Source organism: Oncorhynchus masou, chromosome 19, assembly GCF_036934945.1.
Source record: "Oncorhynchus masou masou isolate Uvic2021 chromosome 19, UVic_Omas_1.1, whole genome shotgun sequence".
NCBI lineage: Eukaryota > Metazoa > Chordata > Actinopteri > Salmoniformes > Salmonidae > Oncorhynchus > Oncorhynchus masou.
Genome location: NC_088230.1, coordinates 13,941,411 through 13,964,744, shown reverse-complemented (window position 1 = coordinate 13,964,744; position 23,334 = coordinate 13,941,411). Strand labels below are relative to the sequence as shown.

Below are 23,334 nucleotides of genomic sequence, written 5' to 3'. Positions count from 1 at the left end.
ATCATTAGCCGTATCAACTTGATTTTCTACCGTATCCTCTGCATTCTGTAGCCTTTGAGGGAAGAATTTATATCAGGGTCCCCCCATGGAATTGTCATGGTTGGACATAAAATGCTAAAAGCATCAGGAAATCGGCTCCAAGTGATTTTAATTGAAGAAATCTGTTCCCAATTTTTCCCACGCATAATAGAGAGACACGTGATCGTATACAAATGTAAGCAAGGTTTGAAATTGTTTTAGCCAAACATATCTGTTTGGGCTTCTTGCGGACAATTTGCAGTCTACAAATTATTTGTAATTATGCAACAGTAGGTCTAATCCTGAATGCTGATTTGTTAAAACCGCATTCCAGCCTGTGTCTATTTCACAAGTTACCACCGGCTAAATCCTATGACGTTAAAATACCTATTTACTCTGTGCAATCCACTGTCTTATCAGCCCACCAGGCAAGTTATAAACTTGATCTCCACTATAAAAAGCATCTAGACATTATCTCACATTTCTTTGAGACTAACATTTCGTTTTCAACAGCGGAGATTTGTTTAAACCTTGCTGCCTTTCTCTCCAACACTTGCAACATTGTTTGCAAATGTTGGAGAGCATATTTTTTTTATGGATGTATACAAAGAACTATAAATAGAAAACAGGTAAAACGAAAGAAAGTGCAGCTAGTTTGTCTTTCCAGCTTCAGTTTGAAGTGATTGTGTTAGCTGTGTTGTTGGCTAGCTCCTCTGAACAAGTGTCCTGAGGAGTGAACACATTAGCTTATTGTTATGGATGTATCCAAATAAATGTCTAGAAAACTGCTTAAACAAAGGTAAATGTAACTTTGCTGTTATTCCAGCTGCACTACTTGACGTGACTGTAAATTAGATGTAGTAGGCTAGCTAGCCAGTATGGCAATGGGACATTTAGAACAAACAACTGTCCTTAGAATAAAAGACTAGGCCTGGTAACTGAACCAATAGAAGGAACAACCAGCTTGGGTAGCAACCTTAGATTTGTGTCTGGACAATATCTTGTGGAAGGATGAAATAGTATGAATAATTTCATCAAAATAACTTTTTTTTTTGTGAAAATATGTAAATCAATTATTTGAATATGTTGGTAACCTGTTTGCCGGTCCTCAATTTAGTCTCGGGCCTAACACCTATGCCGATATATCCTTCAAACACAGTCTTCTCGGACATTATCACTTAATTATTGTCCGGACCCCAGACCATCTGCTCATAAATCTAGTTGATGATCCCTGATTTAGATCCTGAGAGTTTTCATGTATTTGAATATCAGAGTGAAAAATGCACTCAGACATTACAATCTACTCATGTTTAGAGCCATGCTGTATATTGTCTGTCTGAATAGACCATGGGGAGTGGTTGCGAAAGTGAACTATCTATTATAATATGACAGTCAAAATGAATGGCACGTCTGTCAGGTAGTTAATATTTTACAGTGCATGGGCTCTCATTAGCAACTTGTCAGTGTGATAATGTTTTCTTTGCTCATATTTGAGTTGACATTGACAGACACGGTCCAAATACGCAGGCAGCCCTCTGACAACTGGCATTCTGGTTCTTTTTGCTTTGCTCCCCGCTCTAAGTGGGTCTCCAGCATTGGGTTGTCAAGGTTGGGGTCAAATCATTTAAATTGTCAATTCTGCAAATGAGTTTGCTATTCAAGGCAAAGACCCTAACTAAGCGAGTCAGCTTAGGGATGCACCATGTTGGGTGGAGCAGTGGCCTTGGGTCCCTGGTTCTGCCTTGGCCCGAAGCCCCTGGAGCCGCTCGGCGGGAGAGGCACTGTAGGGTGGATCAGACAACCCGCGGCTGGCTTGGTGCAGCTTGGCTCTGTCCCCTCTCATTAGTCTCACATAATCCAGCCTGCCACGGCCTTCAGAAAGCAGCCACAGACCAGGGTGCCTCGTCGCCCTCCCCCCTTCCCTTCTTTCTGACAATCCTGAGAAGTTGCGGAGGGCCTGGAAACAGAGGGCTCTTTATCCTTACTGATTTTTGTTGAATGGACATTGCTTTTGCTCAGTGGTCTGGTAAAGTGTTGTCCCCTGAACACTTAACTTTCACTCCCACGTTGCCTGCTCTTGAAAGAAAGAGAAACTCTCACGCTGCTGCTAAGCAAGCTTTCATTGTGCATGATTTGTAATTTGCCTATTGGTGGAAAGCAACACACGCTGTGAATGTGTGCTTGTTAGGGTATGAGTGGGATAAAAGAGCAAGTACTCTTCTGAGGGGTAAAACACGCCTTTGACAGCCTTGCACACTGTTCTCCCTCCTATCAATTGCCTTGTTTACTGTCACTCGAGACAGCAAACATCCTCCTCTTTATATCTTAATGTCAGTGTGTGATTTTGCTCTTGCGCTATGTGTTGGGGAACATCTCGTATGTTTGCTCAGGCATACAGTAGTCCCACTGCGTTAGTGGAGCTGACCTCCGGGCCAGATTAAATCTGATGTCCGGACACACCCACAGAGCCGGGCACACCCAGTGAGCGCTGATGGCAGATCCTCCTCTCTCTGAGTTGAATGCAGTCAGGGAAAAGTTCACCGCCTGAATGGCCTCCATCTTCAGAGATTGCGACTGTAGCCAACTGACTTAAAAAGGCAAACGGGTATATCGTGGAGCTGTGATTCTGAGATGAATTTGAGGTAACCCTTTATTTTACCGGAGTGGCTGCGGATTCGACTTCTTCATTAGACTCTAAACCTGTTTTTGCTTTGTCATAACACTAAAAGAGCCGTAGCTTTCCGATGCTTCTGCACATGTGCAGATCTCATTCTGCTAATGTGTTTATTCTCTACTTTAAGCACAGATAACAGGCTACTCAGGCGAATGGTCATGCTTAATAAAGTTAGATGACAGCTGGATGATATAATGATCACAGTATTCTGCATAACAGAACAAATGTCAAATCAAATTTTGTCACATGTTCTGAATACAACAGGTGTAGGTAGACCTTACAGTGAAATGCTTAGTTACGAGTCCTTAACAATGTTTTTTTACGAGTAAGGGGAAAAAAAGAGAAAATAGACTAAAGGAAAAATAGTAACCCAAAATAATGAGGCTAAACAGTGCATTTGGAAAGTATTCAGACCACTTAACTTTTTCTACATTTTGTTACATTACAGCCTAATTTTAAAATGGATTAAATAAAAACAATTAATCATCTATCTGCACACAATACCCCCATAATGACAAAGAATTACATTACATTACATTTAAGTCATTTAGCAGACGCTCTTATCCAGAGTGACTTACAAATTACCTTATTTACATAAGTATTCAGACCCTTTACTATGAGACTCAACCTGGCACCATCCCTACGGTGAAGCATGGTGTTGGCAGCATCATGCTGTGGGGATATTTTTCAGGGACTGGGAGACTAGTCATGATCTAGGCAAAGATGAACGGAGCAATGTACTGAGATCCGTGAGGAAAACCTGCTCCAGAGCGCACAGGACCTCAGACTGGAGTGAAAGTTCACCTTCCAACAGGACAATGACTGTAAGCATACAGCCAAGACAACACAGGAGTGGCTTCAGTACAAGTCTCTGAATGTCCTTGAGTGGCCCAGCCAGAGCCTGGACTTGAGCCTGATCTAACATTTCTGGAGAGACCTGAAAATAGCTGTGCAGCGACGCCTGACCGAGCTTGAGAGGATCTGAAGAGAAAAATGGCAGAAACTCCCCAAATGCAGGTTTGCCATGCTTGTAGCGTCATTCTCAAGAAGACTCTAAATGGGGTTTTGCTTTGTCATTATGCAGTTTTGTGTGTAGATTAATGAGGGAGGGAAAAACAATTTAATCCATTTTAGAATAAGGCTGTAATGTAACAATGTGGAGGAAGTCAAGTGGTCTGATTACTTTCCTAATGCACTGTTTACAAGGAGTACGGGTTAGTCGAGGTAATTTAGGTAATATATGCATGTAGGTAGGGGTAAAGTGACTATGCATAGATAATAAAGAGTAGCAGCAGTGTATGTGAGTGAATGTATGTGTGTGGCATCAATATGCGTGTGTGGTTAGAGTCCAGTGAGTGTATATCAAGCCTATGCAAGAGTCAGTGCAGGTAGTCTGGGTAGCCATTTGATTAACTGTTGAGCAGTCTTATTGCTTGGGGGTAGAAGCTGTTAAGGAGCCCTTTGGTCCTAGACTTGGTGCTCCGGTATCACTTGCCGTGTGGTAGCAGAGAGAACAGTCTGACCTCGGTGGCCGGAGTCTTTGGCAACTTTTAGGGCCTTCCTCCGACGCCACCTGGTATAGAGGTTTTGCTCGGCCCAGTGACATACTGGGCGGTACGCACTATGCTCTGTTGCGCCTTGCGGTCAGATGCTGAGCAGTTTCCATACCAATCAGAATGCTCTCGATGATGCAGTTGTGAAAAAAAATGTAGGATCTGATGACCCATGCCTAGGGTTTCACATTTTGGAGAATATTCTGAGGTGGAAACTTTCTGTGGAATTAATGGAAATATATGGGAAAAAATAAATAAGTGGATATGCAAATGAATATTAATACACTTTAAATGTAATGTTTTTTGCATTAGATATATTTACCACATCATATGGAGACAAACATAAACATTTTACCTTATCATAAGTAGACATCATTGCAAATTATTAAATCCTTCCAATAGAAATAAAAAAACTAGTCACGACTTTAACTTTAATAAATTAGTTTACTCTTCACATGGGATAATTTCACTGCACAACAAAAGAAAGGTAATATTGAATGATCCCCAATGATCCAACGCATCTCCCAAAAACATTTTCAATGTACATTCTTAAAATGATGATGAGATATGTTGGCATGACTGCCATATTGCATCTCCATCCCAAAGCCCTTGCTTGGAAGTGTACTTCGCCGGACTGCCAAGAACCGTGCCCTCATCCAGGCCAAGGTGGCGAGACACGGTAGTGATGAAACCATGAGCTTTGTTGAGCTCTGCACCAGGCAGAAGTCTTCATGTTTTTTTTATGTATTTCAGAACTGCAGTTACCTCTGCTTGGCGCAACAGTGAAGTGGGCAGGGCAGTACGGATTTCTTCTCTTACATCTGCAAGCAGAGTCTGAACATCAGACAGGATGGAATTGTCTCCCTCAATTCGTGCAATGGCGACTGCACTAGGTTTCAGGAGTTTCAGGCTGATCTATTTTGGGAGAGAGTGGTAAGCCTACCACTCTCCCAAAATACATCATCCATGAGGATCCTCTTGATGGGGGTGTCCACAATTGGCCCAGCATCGTCCGGGTTGGTCTGGGGTAGGGGTAGCCAGGCGGAAAGCATGGCCAGCCGTGTAGAGATGCTTATTGAAATTCTCAGTTATAGTGGATTTATCGGTGGTAACAGTGTTTCCTAGCCTCAGAGCAGTGGGCAGCTGGGAGGAGGTGCTCTTATTCTCCATGGACTTTAGTGTCCCAGAACTTTTTTGAGTTCGTACTACAGAATGCAAATTTCTGTTTGAATAAGCCTTAGCTTTCCTAACTGCCTGTGTATATTTGTTCCTAACTTCCCTGAAAAGTTGCATAGCATGGGGTCTATTCGATGCTAATGCAGAACGCCACAGGATGTTTTTGTGCTGGTCAAGAGCAGACAGGTCTGGAGTGAACCAATGACTATATCTATTCCTAGTTCTACATTTTTTGAATGGGGTATGCTTATTTAAGATGGTGAGGAAGGCACTTTTAAAGAATAGCCAGGCATCATCTAACGACGGGATGAGGTCAATGTCATTCCAGGATACCCCAGCCAGATCGATTAGAAAGGCCTGCTCGCAGAAGTGTTTTTGGGAGCGTTTGACAGTGATGAGGGGTGGTTGTTTGGTTGCAGACCCATTACGGATGCAGGCAATGAGGCAGTGATCGCTGAGATCTTGATTGAAAATAGCAGAGGTGTATTTGGAGGGCGAGTTAGTTAGGATGACATCTATGAGGGTGCCCGTGTTTACGGATTTGGAGTTGTACCTGGTAGGTTCATTGATAATTTGTGTGAGATTGAGGGCATCAAGCTTAGATTGTAGGATGGCCGGGGTGTTAAGCATGTCCCAGTTTAGGTCACCTAGTAGCACGAGCTCAGAAGATAGATGGGGGACAGTCAATTCACATATTGTATCAAGAGCACAGCTGGGGGCAGAGGGAGGTCCATAGCAAGCGGCAACAGTGAGAGACTTGTTTCTGGAAAGGTGAACTTTTAGAAGTAGAAGCTCGAATTGTTTGGGTACAGACTTGGATAGTAATACAGAACTCTGCAGTCCATCTTTGCAGTAGATTGCAACACTGCCCCCTTTGGCAGTTCTATCTTGGCGGAAAATGTTATAGTTAGCGATGGAGATTTCAGGGTTTTTGGTGGTTTTCCTAAGCCAGGATTCAGACACGACTAAGACATCCAGGTTGGCAGAGTGTGCTAAAGCAGTGATTAAAACAAACCTAGGGAGTTAGGCTTCTAATGTTAACATGTATGAAACCAAGGCTTTTACTGTTACAGAAGTCAACAAATGAGAGCACCTGGGGAGTGGGGCGAGGCACTGCAGGACCTGGATTAACCTCTACATCACTAGAGAAACAGAGGAGAAGCAGGATAAGAGTGCGGCTAAATGCTATACAAACTGGCCGTCTAGCACGTTCGGAACCGAGAGTAAAAGGAGCAGGTTTCTGGGCTCGATAGCATAGATTCAAGGCATAGTGTACAGACAAAGGTAAGGTAGGATGTGAGTCCATTGGAGGTAAACCTAGGCATTGAGTAATGATGAGAGAGATCTAGTCTCAAGAGACGTTTAAACCAGGTAATGTCATTGCATATGTAGGAGGTGGAACAACATGGTTTGTTATTAAGGCATATTGAGCAGGGCTAGATGCTCTACAGTGAAATAAGACAGTAATCACTAACCAGGACAGTAATGGATGAGGCATATTGATATTAGAGAGAGGCATGCGTAGCCAAGTGAACATATGGGTCCAGTGACTGGTTGGGCTGACTGGGGACACGGCGATTCAGACAGTTAGCAGGCCGATGCTAGCAAGCTAACAGTTAGCAGGCAGGTTCTAAACAAGCTAGCAGTTAGCAGACCGGGTTAGCAAGCAAGCAGTTAGCAGGGGCTAGCAGTTAGCAGACCGGGGAAGGCAAGCTAGCTGTTAGCAGACCAGGGCTAGCAAGTTAGCCTTTGGGGACGTTGCGATGGGGGTAAGTCTGTTTTTGCCTCTTCGTGCGGTGACGTTGATAGACCAGTCGTGGAATTAATAGGATTCCAGGTAGCTAGCAGGTTAGCAGAATGGGCCTTCAGCGGGCGTCACACCTGAGGAGCCTGTTGGAGTCCTCGGGCAGAATTTTCCTATTTAGCTAGCTTGCTGTTGCTAGCTAATTTGTCCTGGGATATAAACATTGTTGTTTATATTTTACCTGAAATGCACAAGGTCCTCTACTCCGCCAATTAATCCACACATAAAACGGTCAACCGAATAATTTCCAGTCATCTCTCTTCCTTCCAGGCCTTTTCTTCTTGACTTTATATTGCGATTGGCAACTTTCATAAATTAGGTGCATTACCGCCACTGACCTTGTTCGTCTTTCAGTCACCCACGCTGGTATACCCAATGAGGAGATGGAAGAGGCAGGACTTGCAGCGCGATCTGCATCAGAAATGGAACTGATTGCTCTTTTAGCCCTTGGCAACGCAGACGTTCGTTGGCGCGGATGAGCAGTGTGGGTGCAATAATTGAATAACATAGATTTCTAAATGTATTTTGCGACGCGAGCGGTGTGGTCAGCCTGTAAGGTTCGATCACTCCATCATTCAAAACAAAACTGTAGGCTGCTTCTAAACAACACTGTATAACTCAAGAAGATCTAAATGCTTATCCCCATGAAACTAATTGAGATCAAATGGTTGGCCTACTATGCAGAATGGTGTTGCATGGATGTTTCACTGTTAATACTTGAAGAATTATCATGCACTATATTGAATGCTATTATTTACAGCTCTGTTATGTAGAATACTGTGATCATTATGTGATCTTGCAGACACTGATTAATCTTTGATCTAACTTAATTAAATGAGCACCATTCGTAGCCTGCTCTCTGCATGTAAAGTATACACATGAATATACACATGCTCAGAATGTGATCCACACATGAGCAAAAGCTTCGGGAAGCTCCTGATATTTGAATGCAGTGTACTAAATATCCAGAAAAATGTCAGATCATCTGCCTTATTTTACAGCCCGGTATTTCCTAGACTCTTTTACTAGACTTCACTAGACTCTTTGCTCTGAGTCAAACCATTGATGGTGTCCCCAACAGTGAGGACCATAGGGGATGGAGAAGATCTCTTTATGTTGGAGCGCTAATAGGTAACTGGGAACTTGTCTGTCATACCTTCAACATGCTGTCTTGTAAGAGATTTTTCTCTTGCTTATTCATTAAAATACATGTACACACATTGGAAAGGTTTATCAACCTAGTACAATCCTCTGGCCATGGGTTCAGTCCTTGCCTTGAGATATTTTTATCATAGTTGTGCCTATTTTTTAAATAAATGTATGTTCCTCACCCACGAAGAAGTGAGGAGAAAGAATGTTCCTGTTTTTCATCCTTAGCAAAGAGCAAGGAAAATGAGGCTGCTCTCTGTGACTGGGTAAAACTGGCAGCCCTGCAAATTGTTTGTTGAACCAGTAATTTGGACGATTCTATGTTCATGATTGTGAGAGTGAGGGAGGGGAAAAAAGAGGTTGGGAGAAAGAAAAGGACTATGGGGCTGTTTTCCCAGTCAAATTAGGCAATAAGTTATTCATATCAAATTCTGTCAAATGCACCCTGAAAGAAATGCAATGCCACAGTGTTCTTGGATGGGTAAGATCTGGTGCCACGTACCCGGATGTCCCCACAGTTTAAAATGCAAGTTGTAGGACAAAGAACTTGAAGTAGAAGTTTTCTAAGACTATTGGTCGTCACGGATCCACCTGGACCTGATCCAGGACCCGAGCCGATCCAGAATTCTAAATGGTCTGGGTCAGATCTGATTTGTCAAGGGTCTCGGATATATGTAATTTTAGCTGAAGGACAGGCTACTAAAACCAAGAGCCAACAAGTAGGCAAGCTGCTACTTAATATTCTGAATTGAGTTATTATTTGTAACTGTAGCATGAGTAAGCACAGGCACTGCAGCCTCAGTTAGCCTAGCTATCGTTAGCTAGCTTAACTAGCATCTCCCGGTTTGATGAAGTCCAAGACTGGTACTATGTAATCATATATGATCATAAATAACCTAGCTATGGCAGCTATAAGTCTACTAAAGCGAGAGTCGACTTGTTTGGTTGCTGTCCCTCACGCCCTCCTCCCTGCTTCCCATGTCACTCGCTCAAAGTACGGCCCTTCCCCCACCTGTTAGAGCGGCACTACCCTTCCGCACGTGCTTGATCAGCTCCGCTTAGTAAAGTAGCTTAAATGACTTTTATGCTGCTTCCCTCACTCGGATCGGACCATGTCTGGATCCGACCAGGTCTATACGGAACGGGTCTAGTTGTCCTTGGGTCTGTTCGGAATGCGTCTCTATATTAAAAATAAATTATGCATATCGGGTCCGGGTGGGAAAGCCCCAGGTCCATTTTGCAACTGGTCCAAATTGTGATTGAACTTGTTTTTGAGAAACTTACAGCAAACCACTTCCTCATCCTTGTTTTGTAGTATGGGGGCCCTGAAAAATCATGAACAAAGGCTCCAAAAACACGCAAATACATCCTTTTAGAAACAACACAGTTCTCAGTATAGTGATTTTTTTATTTTTTATTTTATTTTTTTTCACCTTTATTTAACCAGGTAGGCAAGTTGAGAACAAGTTCTCATTTACAACTGTGACCTGGCCAAGATAAAGCATAGCAGTGTGAACAGACAACACAGAGTTACACATGGAGTAAACAATTAACAAGTAAATAACACAGTAGGGGGAAGAAAAAAAAGTCTATATACATTGTGTGCAAAAGGCATGAGGAGGTAGGTGAATAATTACAATTTTGCAGATTAACACTGGAGTGATAAATGATCAGATGGTCATGTACAGGTAGAGATACTGGTGTGCAAAAGAGCAGAAATGTAAATACATATAAACAGTATGGGGATGAGGTAGGTAAATTGGGTGGGCTATTTACCGATAGACTATGTACAGCTGCAGCGATCGGTTAGCTGCTCAGATAGCAATATGTATGTAATATGTAGCGAGGGCCAGCCGACTAGAGCATACAGGTCGCAGTGGTGGGTGGTATAAGTTGCTTTAGTAACAAGACGGGTGGCACTGTGATAAACTGCATCCAGTTTGCTGAGTAGAGTATTGGAAGCTATTTTGTAGATGACATCGGCGAAGTCGAGGATCGGTAGGATAGTCAGTTTTACTAGGGAAGTTTGGCGGCGTGAGTGAAGGAGGCTTTGTTGCGGAATAGAAAGCAGACTCTAGATTTGATTTTAGATTGGAGATGTTTGATATGAGTCTGGAAGGAGAGTTTACAGTCTAGTCAGACACCTAGGTACTTAGGTAGATAATGTACTTAGGTGTCTTATAGATGTCCACATATTGATGCGGGTCTTTAAATGTCTTTAAATGTACATTATCTGTGTAGCCTGCTTTTACAGGTAACTGCCAAAATAATGGAAACACCAACATATTAAGTGTCTTATAGGTCGCTGAGCCGCCAGAACAGTTTCAATGCGCCTGTCCATAGATTCTGGAAAGTGTCTGGAACTTCCTGTGTGGAAGCACCCTGTGCTTTCAATATTCTTTGTATCCCTCATTTACTCAAGAGTTTCCTTTATATTGGCAGTTACTTGTATAATTGTGGTATCGCGGATAAAGTTCAGAATGACACAATTTCATTACCTCTGCTTGACAATTATTTTGAAAAAGAAAAATGGATTTTGCCCCTGCAAAATTGGTTTTCTCTCTTAGCCATAGAGGGCAAAGCAGTATGTCAGCCACTCAGCGAACTATGTAAACATTCTCAGCATCAATATGGTGAGGCGTTGAGTCAAGCGGGACAGTCAGAGGTAAAATGAGGGAGGCATCAAGAAAGCACTGGGCTGAGAGTAGCGCTATCTTTGTAGCTACCCTTCTAGTTTCCTCATTCCTGCTGTGATCCCCCCAACTTTGCTCCCTTTTTTCCTCATTTTCTGAATCATAGTTGTTGTCTTGTATGAGGAAACATTTTCTTTTGTGCCCCTTTTGCCAGTCAGTATGGTCATCACAATGGCAGGGCAAGGGCTCTTGATGCTCAAAGCCAATGGAATGTTCTGCCTCCCACCCTCATTGCATCACTTACATAACCTGTCAGCTTCTGTTTTGGCGCACCACACCAGTCAGAGAACTAGCCTATTAATTTATTCCTTCTCTACTTATGTCACTCAAATTGATAGTCCTTGTCCCAGACAGAATTTCTCTCAGCAATTTGTGCAGTCTATGCCTTTCGCATGCAGTCATTATTTTATATTCTTGTGAAAGTTTTAAAGTAATCGCAACTTGCTTCAAAACCACACTGTCAAATTCGGAAAGTTCATTGTCTAGAAAGTTGCCTACTTATGTCAAATCCAACCCAATGACTTAATGACAAGGGTTCTCTCTGAATATTTTCACTGTTAGTCAGAAAAGAGAATGTTTTAATGAATGACCATCAGCAGCTGGAATGTTTTTATTTTCTTCCTTTACTGAAATACATGAAGATAGTATAGAATAAAAACTGCCTGTATTTAATTTGATATCTAGTCTATTTGTAATGCATACTATTGAATAGGTATTTCTAAAAGGGCATTCAAACTCTCAGCCTGTTAGGCTATTAGATGAATGTGGAAGAAAAGTGGGTAACATAGGGTATGTGACTGAAATCCCTTTACTTTAGGAATTGATTTGTGAAAAAGTAGCCTTAGTATAATGCTTTAGGAATTAGCCTGACAATCACATGGCATTTTACCTACCTTGTAGAGAGGTTAGTTCTGACTGTCAACAGTAGTGTTTTGAAAACCATGCCTTAGGCTTAAGTTTTTTTAATGAAAAATGCATTCCAGACACAAGCCACATATCAGTCAAAGCATACATGAAGGGTACCCTCGCATTTTGTCTCAGCCATGAAATTGTGTTCTCCATCTGCTTCCATTCCTGCTCGGTGATGACAAAGTGCGGCGCTAACCCAAGTGTTGGTAACCCAAGAACTCCATCTATATCTCCCCTCCAGGGAATTTCACAAATGAAAACAATTCACTTCGGGGTGAAGGAGATGGAGTAGCCTATGCCAGCATTTTGCAGAGTGGTCCACCAGCCATATGCTTAGAAGTTTTATCTGGTTGAAATTTCCAGAGAGAAATGCCTCTCACTGCCTGTTAACGTAGCAAGAGGGAAGTTTAGCCCTGATGTCTCCCAAAGCTGCTGAAGCCAGTTTACCCCCTGGGCAGTTTCTGGCAGTGCTAGATTGGACTGTAAAATGAAACATAAATATCAGGATGTAGCAATAGCCTCTTTGGGAAAAAGAGCTTAAAATGGTTTTATATTGCAATACTTACCCCCCCCCCCCCCCTAAAAGGCTTTAACTCTTAGGCTACTTGCCAAGCAAACAGCAGCAGACATGTTTTGGTTTGGAATTCTGGGGACTGACAAGCTCTAGTCACTCTAAGGGTTTTTCCAGTATTTCCATAAAAATGAAATATTTTGAGGTTGAAAATGTATCTGAGCAAATTAGTGAGTACAGCTCCTGGGTTGATTTAGATTTGTGGACAATGTGATAGCCCTAACTAACAAACTGTTCCTCTTTACCGTGTCTCTCAGGGATGGCTGGTAAAGCTAGACTCCATGAAGTCCTGGCTCTGAGTCTGTCCAGGCACTTGAGTGGAGGCACTTTCGCTCTGGCAGAATGAGACTGCAAGGGTGGCCCCAGCGGTCCATGTGAAGAGGAAGTGGAAGAAGGAGAGGATGGGTGTCAATGCCTCCAGCTATCCCCATTCGTGCTCACCCCGATTTGGTAGCAACTCACAGAGCCAGCAGACGTTTATAGGTGAGTGCTTCTAGTGTATTTGTCCCTTATACCCTCATGCTGGAGTCAAAGGAATCCAATGCAACCCACTTCTAAACTAAATGTGAAAATGTAGCCTATTGGCTTTAAAACAACTAAGGTCACTCTGAATATTCACAGCAGAACAAAAATGATGCTTCACAATAGGTGACTGAATGGGGGTACTAATGTATTGTTGCCTACTTTTATAAAAAAATAAATAGTTGCGTAGTAGCCTATGTTTTCTAGTTTGTTTGGTAAAACAATCAAAGATCAACAGTCTTTCGGTTGAGAGAAGTCTACTAAAAGGCAAAGCCAAGGCATTAATCTTGTTTTTCAAAACCCCCCTAGAGTCAATTTCCTTGGCCCCGTGGAATTCTTATTATAATAAAAAAAATCCCCATCAAAATCCGTCTTAAGATAGAGATATCTTTTTATTTATTGGATGCTTCTCAATCCACCGCATCCGCCAATATCGCCCTTCCGCATCTGCGGTGGCAGAGCTACAGCGTTTTTTGTCAGACCATGAGATATCCCAAAAATGTGTCTTCTCACAAAATCGTCTGTAGCGCCCGAACGGTTTGGCCTATAAAATATTACGTCAGAAAGGTGACTCGATAGAAAGATGAGACTCTCACGAACACGATGGTGTTCTCCATTTTGCGCTACTACCCCTAACAAGCGTCACAGGACTTGTCTGAAGTCGGTACTGCAGATCTGCCCATTTCTGTCTGTAGCGTCCGAACAGTTTGGGTTACACATTAAAGGCTTCCAAATGCTTCCTAGCCAAAACAGTTTGGGAGAGTTCGTGCATTTATTATGAAGACATTTTGTGACGTTTTTGTTCGTTTTCGACTTCGATAAAACATTTTTTTTGCTGTTCGGGCACTTTTTTTGTTCTTGATGCAAGCAGAAATCTGTATCCGAAGTCTACGCCGCTTCGTCGGTGATTGGTAAACAGTAGGGATTCTTCAATAAAGTCTGTTGTCATTCAACGAGAGACGACTCATTTTCATGCACATTTATTCATTGCGAAATACTGCATCAAACATCTTAGTTAGATGTAACATTTTGTGACTTAGATCTCCTCTGCAGAAACATCAAAATTAATAAAAGATTTCTTGAGTTAACTTACATTAATTCTAACTATTTTGAAGAAGTGTATACTGTTATGGTGTCTCAAAATGGACAAACGGTACTATTGCCACTTTCTCGTTTCTCAAGTGAAGGTCTTTTAAGGGAGTATGCTGGCACACTCGTTCAGTTCGCCTAACTGACTTTGGCTAGCCACCAGCCGTACTGACGCCTTAATATGACTCCTCTATGGAAAGGTGAGTCTCACAAACACGTACATGTTGTTTTGCTCTAGGATGAACATAACCGTCCTCACGAGACTCATCTGAAGGTACTCCGGTACAAGTTTTAAAAAATATATGGAAGTACAGAGAGCTCCAAAAGTATCGGTACAATGACCACTTTGTTGTTGTTTTGGTTCTGTACTCCATCACTTTGGATTTGAAATGACTGAGGTTTAAGTGCAGACTGTCAGCTTTAATTTGAGGGTATTGTCATCCATATCGGGTGAACCTTTTACCAAATGTATTGGAACATTCACTTGTGTGTTAATGTAGTCAACAGTTTAGTATTTTGGCCCATATTCCTAGCATGCAATGATTACACCAAGCTTGTGACTTTACAAACTTGTTGGATGCATTTACTGTTTGTTTTGGTTGTGTTTCAGGTTATTTTGTGCGCAATAGAAATTAATGGTAAATAATGTATTGTGTAATTTTGGAGTCACCTTTATTGTAAATAAGAATAAAATATGTTTCTAAATACTTCTACATTAAGGTGGATTCTACCATGATTATGGATAGTCCTGAATTGATTTGGAGTATTGATGATTGAGAAAGTTACAGATGCACAAATGTCATACCCCCAAGATATGCTAACCTTCTCACCATTGCAGTAGCTGGGGAGGTTCAATTTTTTCGTTGGGTGTATGATATTTTTGTGTCCAACTTTCTCACTCATCGTTATTCACGATTCATGGTAGCGTCCATATTAATGTAGAAGTGTTTAGAAACTTATTGATATTCTAACATACAAGTCTGATCCACATCTTGCACAAGGGCTTTAATTGAAATTGTACAAATCTTAATTTAAAAGCAATCAACTTGTGGCTAGAACAAAGTTGTTCACATTTTGTTTATTAGGACAACGATTTGGCTCGGGAACTTTTCATAAAATATTCTGTAATTGGCATTCAGCAGTGAGTATACATTTACACCAGCTGGGGATGCAGGGCTCGAGAGAGTAACTCCTTTTCATCATCCCAGAATCGTCCTGAAGTGGAATTTCCACCGTCACAAATTGAAAATGAACCGTCCCAAATTAAAATACTTGTTTTTTTAATAATGTAGGATAATTAACATTAACGTCTAAAGGCTTTATTCTTTCAACATAGGCTCACAAGGCATGGTTCATTCAGATGAAATGGTTACAAGAAAGGAGAGAACGGCAGTCCGCATTTTTAAACAATTAAGTATATGGTTAAACTGTTTAAAACCTAGATGTTTTATGTCATTTTATGAGGCATGTCTTGTTTGAAAGTAGCCCAGACAAAATCGGACCATAGAAATGTTGAGGAAATTATTTTATGAACACTTCCTCATATGCCATTGAAACCAGCATTTATCTTGTGTTCTATTGATTTTCAATTAAACTTTCTTAAATTGTCCAGCAGCCAAATGCACAATCCTAGTCATATTAGCAACCCATGCTAGTTGTTGCATCTTTACATCTCCCCATTTATACATTTGTAATCAATTGTTTTCATCTCTTTCACATGAAACTCGTATGTGCAGTGTGCTTTTGAGAATGTTTTCCCCCTGCTAATTGCATTTTGGAACATTTGTGAATAGCCTACTGCTATGTGCGCATTGCTGCACTTATAAAAGTTCTGATCTGTTGCATAAGCCTAATATTTGATGTATAGTGGTTGTATTAATTTAGCATCTATTGTCCCAGAACTGTCCCAGTCTGTTTTTAACTGTCCCAGACATATCTTTTTTGGGGACGACGGGCCGACCTTAATTTCGAGTAATGGCTGGGGGACCATTCCTTCCTTTCAAAGTGGCTGCCACAAAGTGTTTCAAGTAATGTTAATTTCTAGGTATTTCAAATTAATAAAATGTCATGTTTGGCATTGCCATAAGATGAAAGCCTTTTAAGAATTTGCAGTAATTGAACACTGACCTTACAGGTGATTAGCACCATTTTAATGTAAAACAATCACAATAAGGTACTTAAAGGAGAAGTTGACCTAAAATCCTAAATTCTCTAGGTGATTCCATACATTAAAACTCGTTAGGTGGAGTTTTCCTTCTCCCCTTCTCTTTCCCTGCAGTCCAGAACTGGAAAGCTGCAAAAATGGGTCATGTGATGTCTTTGTGCACCGCTAACTCTGCTCTGTTGACAACAACCTACAAACATGTCAGACAATGAAATATAATATAAGTGATGAAGAGTACTACTGGAGGTCTGCCGATTTTGTTTATTATCTGCAATAAAAAATTGACCATGGGACTAAAAGTAATTATATTTTTAGGATATTCATGGCCACTATCGACAGCAGGAAGTGGGGGTTACGAATACACAGTAGACCAAAATACATGCAACCAAATAGACATATCCCAGGTTGTTTCTGGGGTCATGTATGTCACGCAAGGCTATACAGTTGTTAAAGGCATGAAATGTTGTCATGCAAATGGCTTGCCAACAGATCAGATATTGATGATGAAAAAAAGCAAGTAGGCCAGATCCTAAGTATTTAAAATGCACCAACATCTTTCATTTTTATTCTGTCTATTCTACAATGTAAGGTGACAATTACTGTCCATCTCCTCAACATATGCTAACTGGTAGAGCGTCCAGGCTACAACACAATAAGATCAACTCGAACTGCAATGATTAGACTACTTGCCTCCGCAAACTCGCTTTGCCCTTTCTCAAAAGCGCCTCTGTATTTTGGCACCTCACCAGATCCAGTCCATGGGAATATTTACTTAATGCCAAATCTACACTGCAGTTGCTTACTAAGAAAGTGAATGTTCCTGAGTGGCCAAGTTACAGTTTTGACTTAAATCTACTTGAAAATCTATTGCAAGACCTGAAAATAGTCTAGCAATGATCAACAACTAATTTGACCAGGATTGAAGAATTTTGAAAAGAATAATGACATGTTGCACAATCCAAGTGTGAAAAGCTCTTAGAGACTCACAGCTGTAATTGCTGCCGAAGGTGCTTCCACAATGTATTGACTTGGGTGTGAATACTTATAGAAATTAGATTTCTGTATTTCATTTTTAATAAATGTGCAAATAATACATTATTTAATTTAGTCATTATAGGGTATTGTGTGTTGATGGGTGAGGAAAAACAATTTTATACATTTTTGAATTTAGGCTCTTTCATAGTCATCGATGAAGTGTTTACTACACACACATAGATTGGCAAAATTGTCTGTAGGAGTGTTTCCTTCTGCATCTGTCTGTCTTTCATTGGAAAACAGTGACATTTTGTGCCTTCCCTAGATATCTTATATAAAGTGCAGCCATTTACCCCCTCCTATAAAACTCACATCTGTGACGTCAAGTTCCAAGTAAGGCCATATACGTCAGAGTTGCCCCATGAGAGCACACATGCAGAGTTGTTACCCATCTCCACTGTTGCAGTCAGCCACATGAAATAATGATATAGAAATAATTGGTATCATTTTAGGTGGAAAAGTACACATTTCCTGGCTCAAAACCAATAGTACTTTTGATAAAAATTCAAATTGGATTCATCCACAATTCGCATATTTCTTAATCGCTCTTTGACTGACAATGGAGCAAAGCTACCAGTGCACAAAGACTTACGTGACCCGTTTTTGTGGCTTTCCAGTTCTAGACTGCAGGGAGAGAGAGGGGGAGAAGACAAACTCCACCTAATTATACTGAACAAAAATATAAACGGAACAAGCAACAAATTCAAAGAGTTACCCTTCATAGAATGAAATCAGTCAATTGAAATAAATAAATTAGGCCCTAATTTATGGATTTCACATGACTGGGCAGAGGCGCAGCCATGGGTGGGCCTTGGAGGGTATAGGCCCACCCCCAGGGGAGCCAGGGCCAGCCAATCAGAATGAGTTTTCCCCACAAAAGGGCTTTATTACCGACATAAGTCCTCCTCGGCACCCGGATGCCGGATGTGGAGGTCCTGGGCTGGCATGGTTGTGAGGCCGGTTGGACATACTGCCAAATTCTTTAAAACAACGTGGAGGTGGTTTATGGTATAGAAATTAATATTAAATTATCTGGCAACAGCTCTGTCGGATATTCCTGCAGTCAGCATGCCAATTGCACGCTCCGTCAAAATTTTAGACATCTGTGGCATTGTTGTGGAAACACTGCACATTTTAGTGTCCCCAGCACAAGGTGCACCTGTGGCAAAGGAGAAATGCTCACTAACAGGGATGTAAACAAATTTGTCCACAATTTCAGTTAAATATGTTTTTATGTCAATTAAACATTTCTGGGTTCTTTTATTTCAGCTCATGAAACACGGGACCTTTGCATGTTACGTTTTATTCAGTACAGTTTCAAAACATGTAATCACTTGGGACATTTTGGTTTTTAGGTAAACTTTGTTTTTAATTGTTACCCAAAAATTAATTCAAAAATGGTTAATTGGACCTTTAAATAAGATGAGAAGACAATCACCAATTAAAATTCAACAGTTTTTTTGTCATGGCATGGGGCCCCCATTGATTTTGTTATAATGTTTGAGTCACTCAGATGGAACACGACATAAACCATGGCAAAATGAGTAGAATAACAGGAAATTGGCTTTAAAGGGGCAAAATTTGTCTCTGGCGGCCAAGAGGGCCTCTCCATTTTTTGGTTGGAAACTTTTATTATTCTTTTTTTTATCCTGAAAAAACCCTGAGTTAAAAGGTTGATATCTTATCTCAGTCAGGGATTTGCCCTAAAACCAGATATATATAACATGAATTATAAGTTGGCTCATCATTATTTATGTATTATTATTAAATCCCATTCGTAAACTACTACTCTGTTGCTCACCCACCGATTCTGTATGTTACTGTCTCCTTTCAGGGACATCCTCTTATGGCTCCCAGGGCTATGGAGGAGAGGGGAAGCTCTACAGCCTGGAGTCTGGCCCCGAGAAGCCCCAGGATAAGAAGAAGAAGAGCTCGGGCCTTGCCACTCTCAGGAGGAGATTCATCAAGCGCCGCAAGTCCAGCCGCTCGGCTGACCACGTGCGACAGATGCGCGAGCTCCTCTCATGTTGGGATGTGCGTGACGCAAACGCCCTGGTTGAGGAGTACGAGGGCACAGCAGCTCTCAAGGAGCTGAACCTGCAGGCGGGACTGGCGCGGGCTGAGGCCCGGAGCCTGCAGCGCGACCTGGCCTCCCTCTACCAGCACAAGTACTGCACGGACGTGGACCTCATCTTCCAGGATGCCTGCTTCCCTGCGCACCGTGCCGTGCTGGCTGCCCGCTGCCCCTTCTTCAAGACGCTGCTGTCGTCGTCGCCAGGCTACGGTGCTGAGGTGCTCCTGGATGTGGGCACAGCGGGCATGGACGCGGCCATGTTCTCGGCACTGCTGCACTACCTGTACACGGGTGAGCTGGGCCCAGAGGTGGACGCGCGGCTGCGGAACATGGATGTGCTGGTGCGCCTGAGCGAAGAGTTTGGCACACCCAGCTCGCTGGAGGAGGACATGCATGGCCTTTGCGAGCACATGTGCTTCTACGACTCACTGCTCAGCTTCTCATCTGACTCGGAGCTGGTGGAGGTCTTCAGTGCCGGGCCAGCTGTTGGGGTAGCAGCTGGGGGAGGAGGTGTAGGAGGAGGACCGGTCATCCAAGGACCCGCGGACGAAGAGCTGCGCGCCCACAAAGCGGTCCTCTCGGCCCGCTCTCCTTTCTTCCGGAACCTCCTGCAGCGGCGCATCCGCACTGGCGAGGAGATCACAGAGCGCGCTCTGCAGACGCCCACACGCATCATCCTGGATGAGTCCATCATCCCCAAGAAATATGCACGTGTCATCTTGCACTGCATGTACACGGACGCTGTGGAGCTAGCACTGGTGCTGAGGGGAAGCCCCTCAGCGGGGAGTCTGGGGGAGGTGCAGGCCCTGGTGGCCGGAGGCAGGGGGGTTGCCAGTCGTGCTGAGGAGGCAATGGAGCTCTACCACATTGCCCTCTTCTTGGAGTTCAGCATGTTGGCCCAAGGTGAGTCTCGGAGCCCTCACCTCACCTTTTGTTTACCTAATGAATACACAAGCTTTTTTTAGAGGGAGGATAGGGGGGCTGGGAACTGGGGAAGGAGCGACTGTTGTAGCACTCCATGCAGTGATTAATGTAGTAAAGGAATTCCCTGTAGCTCTTAAGTCAGATGTTAGCACTTTCCTTCCATTGTGGCTCTTTTTTGTACCAGTTGAGATCCAACTCTTTAGGGAGGAGGGAGTACAGTGTTTCAACATGTCTCAACGTTGCAATCTCAGTGGACGTTGTTGTTGCCTATGTTTTTTTTAATGGCCTCAATGGTCAGACAAATTATACAGGCTTGATGGACATCTCCTTAAGAGTTTGAGTTTCCATCAATGATGTAGCTTTGTGTTTACGACCCTCTTGGAAATAAATCTAGGTAAAGACTCACACACACATACACCTTTTGGGCATTGGAAGTAAACACTTAAGCCTTATTCAGACATCACAATGCTTAGCCGATCTCCTCTTATTCAAAAAGCTGGTCGAGAATGGATTAGTCAGGGAGGAGGATTTATAGTTATGTGACCCTCCTCCCTGGGGCGGCAGGTAGTCTAGTGGTTAGAGTGTTGGACTAGTAACCGAAAGGTTGCAAGAGCAAATGCCCAAGCTGACAAGGTAAAACTCTGTCGTTCTGCCTCTGAACAAGGCAGTTAACCCACTATTCCCCAGTAGACCGTCATTGAAAATAAGAATTTGTTCTTAACTGACTTGCCTAGTTAAATAAAGGTAAAATAAAATAAACCTTGCCAACATGAATGATGCTTGTGCAGGTTTGATTTAACTCGTTTCACTTTGTAGATGTATTTTATTTTTGTTGTTTATTTAGGGAATCCACCAAGACCAGCACAGCCATGCTGTCCCTGACATTTTGAGGTAGACAATGAAACGTTTCCCTAGAAAGCAAAAAAAATAAGTATTGCTTTCAGGTCACAATACAATCACTGCCGATCTCCATGTAAGGATTCAGTTTGCCTCCCCGTCAGCATCAATAGGTAATGGATATTGATCTGATAGTGCCTGTAAGCTTTTCTAATGTTTTCTCCTCTAGCTTTTGGTTTTCAATTCGAAATATCCCATTCTGCTAGTGACAGCAAGGCTAGGCAAAGCAACCATTTGTCATTACATGAATTTAAGGATTACTTCAGTTTTTCACTTTCTCAATGGAAAGTTTTAATGTGTCATAGTACACATAGTTGTGTTTAAGGAAGGTGGATGACGGGGCAGAGTTATGTGTGCAAAACAAGACTTCAAGAGGATTGTGGTATTTGGAGTTTGTCCCTCCATAAGAGTTAATTACATTTACATTTTAGTAATTTAGTAGATGCTATTATCCAGAGCGACTTCGTTGGTGCATTCACCCTAAAGCTAGAATCCTTAGTTGCTACATCCATTTTTGGACCTATAAATGAATGCTATATAGGTTACCCATTGATTATTGAAGGATATAATTGAAATGCCTCATGAGTTGTACCCTATCACAACCCAAAATATGTTCGTTATACTCCAATGTTTGTAAATAAAAAGTGTAGCTATATCCTCAAAACATGGTTAATACTATAATGTTGATATCATTGATGGTCAGTCCTTGCATACATAGCTCTCACTTTGAATTTGAGTGGTTACATTTCTCCAGGCCCATTCTCAGCAATTTACCAAAACACAGGTGGGTGACCGCTTTATTGTTAAATAAGCGATTCCAGCTTTAAGATAACGAGGTGATACAATCCACAGAGTTGTAGTACATTTTCCTCAATAAAGAAGTTATCAGCAGAGTCTGCTAGTATAGAAAAAGACTTGCAGTTATTATTATTTTTTGGGGTGGGGGGACTGAGGTGTCTTATTTAAGCTACTCTTTGATGAGGTAGGGTTTCAAACGTTTTCAGAAATGTTAGGGATGTGACAAACTGAAATTTTTCAGCTGCATTGTGATTTCACAACGCTGCTGTCAGCAACGGTTTGTGTCTGTGCTTCCCTTTCAGATGGTTAAGAATTGCACCTCAATTCCACCTCCCAAAGTTAGCATTTCATTCTTAACCTCTCAAAGTATTGCCATACAGGACTTCACTGGTGTCCTTGCCTTTCTCTGCCATTTTTACAACTGTTGACGACAATGACATAATGGTAGAGATTCGACTTCAAAAGAATGAATTCCTTGTACGTCGTCTCCTACTATTATCCCATTCAGTATTTTTGGAATCGGAGGAGACTTAGTTGCCATACTTCCAAAAACACAAACACTTGCATCTAAGCTATCAAAGGACAGAGAGAGGGGGAAGGGGCACAGTATAGGCAGATCGACCACCAGGCACACAGTCAGAACTGTGCACTAGGCCTGTCTATTGACTTGCAGTGTCTCACAACTTCAGTACAGCATGGCCGATCATTTTTTAAATTGTATTTAACCTTTATTTGACTAAGCAAGTTACTTAAGAACAAGTTGTTATTTACAATGACAGCCTATGATAGATGCAGTGCCTTAGACCGCTGTGCCACTCTGGAGCCCTATTCAATGAATAGGCTAGGATATTCTACACACAACAGACTGACGACTGAACACACAGTTGCCTCATTAGCGAAGAGAAAGAGCAGGTGAGCCAGCGTAAGAGGGAGAGGTGGGAGCAGGCAGAAAGAGCCGTGTGCCTATGTCTTGGTAATCTGTATCTCACAATGTCTTGTCTTGCATGCCTCGCAGCTAGGGTGTTATCAAACAGACCTTCTAGTTGAGTCTAGAAAAAACGGTCGGGTAGACTCATGCTATGATCAATGAAGGCTGGGTGGTACACCGTATTTTACGATATACCGGTATTAATGCACGGACTGGTTTGGGTTTTTACTTAAGCAATAAAACACCTCAGGTGTTTGTGGTATATGGCCAATATACCACGGCTAAGGGCTGTTCTTATTGCTGACGCAACGCTGAGTGCCTGGATACAGCCCTTAGCCGTGGTATATTGGCCATAT

General features: G+C 42.2%; 1 protein-coding gene across 1 annotated transcript in view; it reads left to right on the top strand.

The window, feature by feature from the left end:
• The first annotated feature begins 2,520 nt into the window (after positions 1–2,520).
• btbd7 (BTB (POZ) domain containing 7) overlaps positions 2,521–23,334 on the top strand; it is a 60,932-nt gene continuing 40,118 nt past the window's right edge. Inside the window, 3 exon segments of the mRNA XM_064925026.1 lie at positions 2,521–2,660; positions 12,805–13,030; positions 19,192–20,334. Of these exon segments, the coding sequence (XP_064781098.1) occupies positions 12,949–13,030; positions 19,192–20,334 (1,225 nt within the window). The 5' untranslated portion in view covers positions 2,521–2,660; positions 12,805–12,948.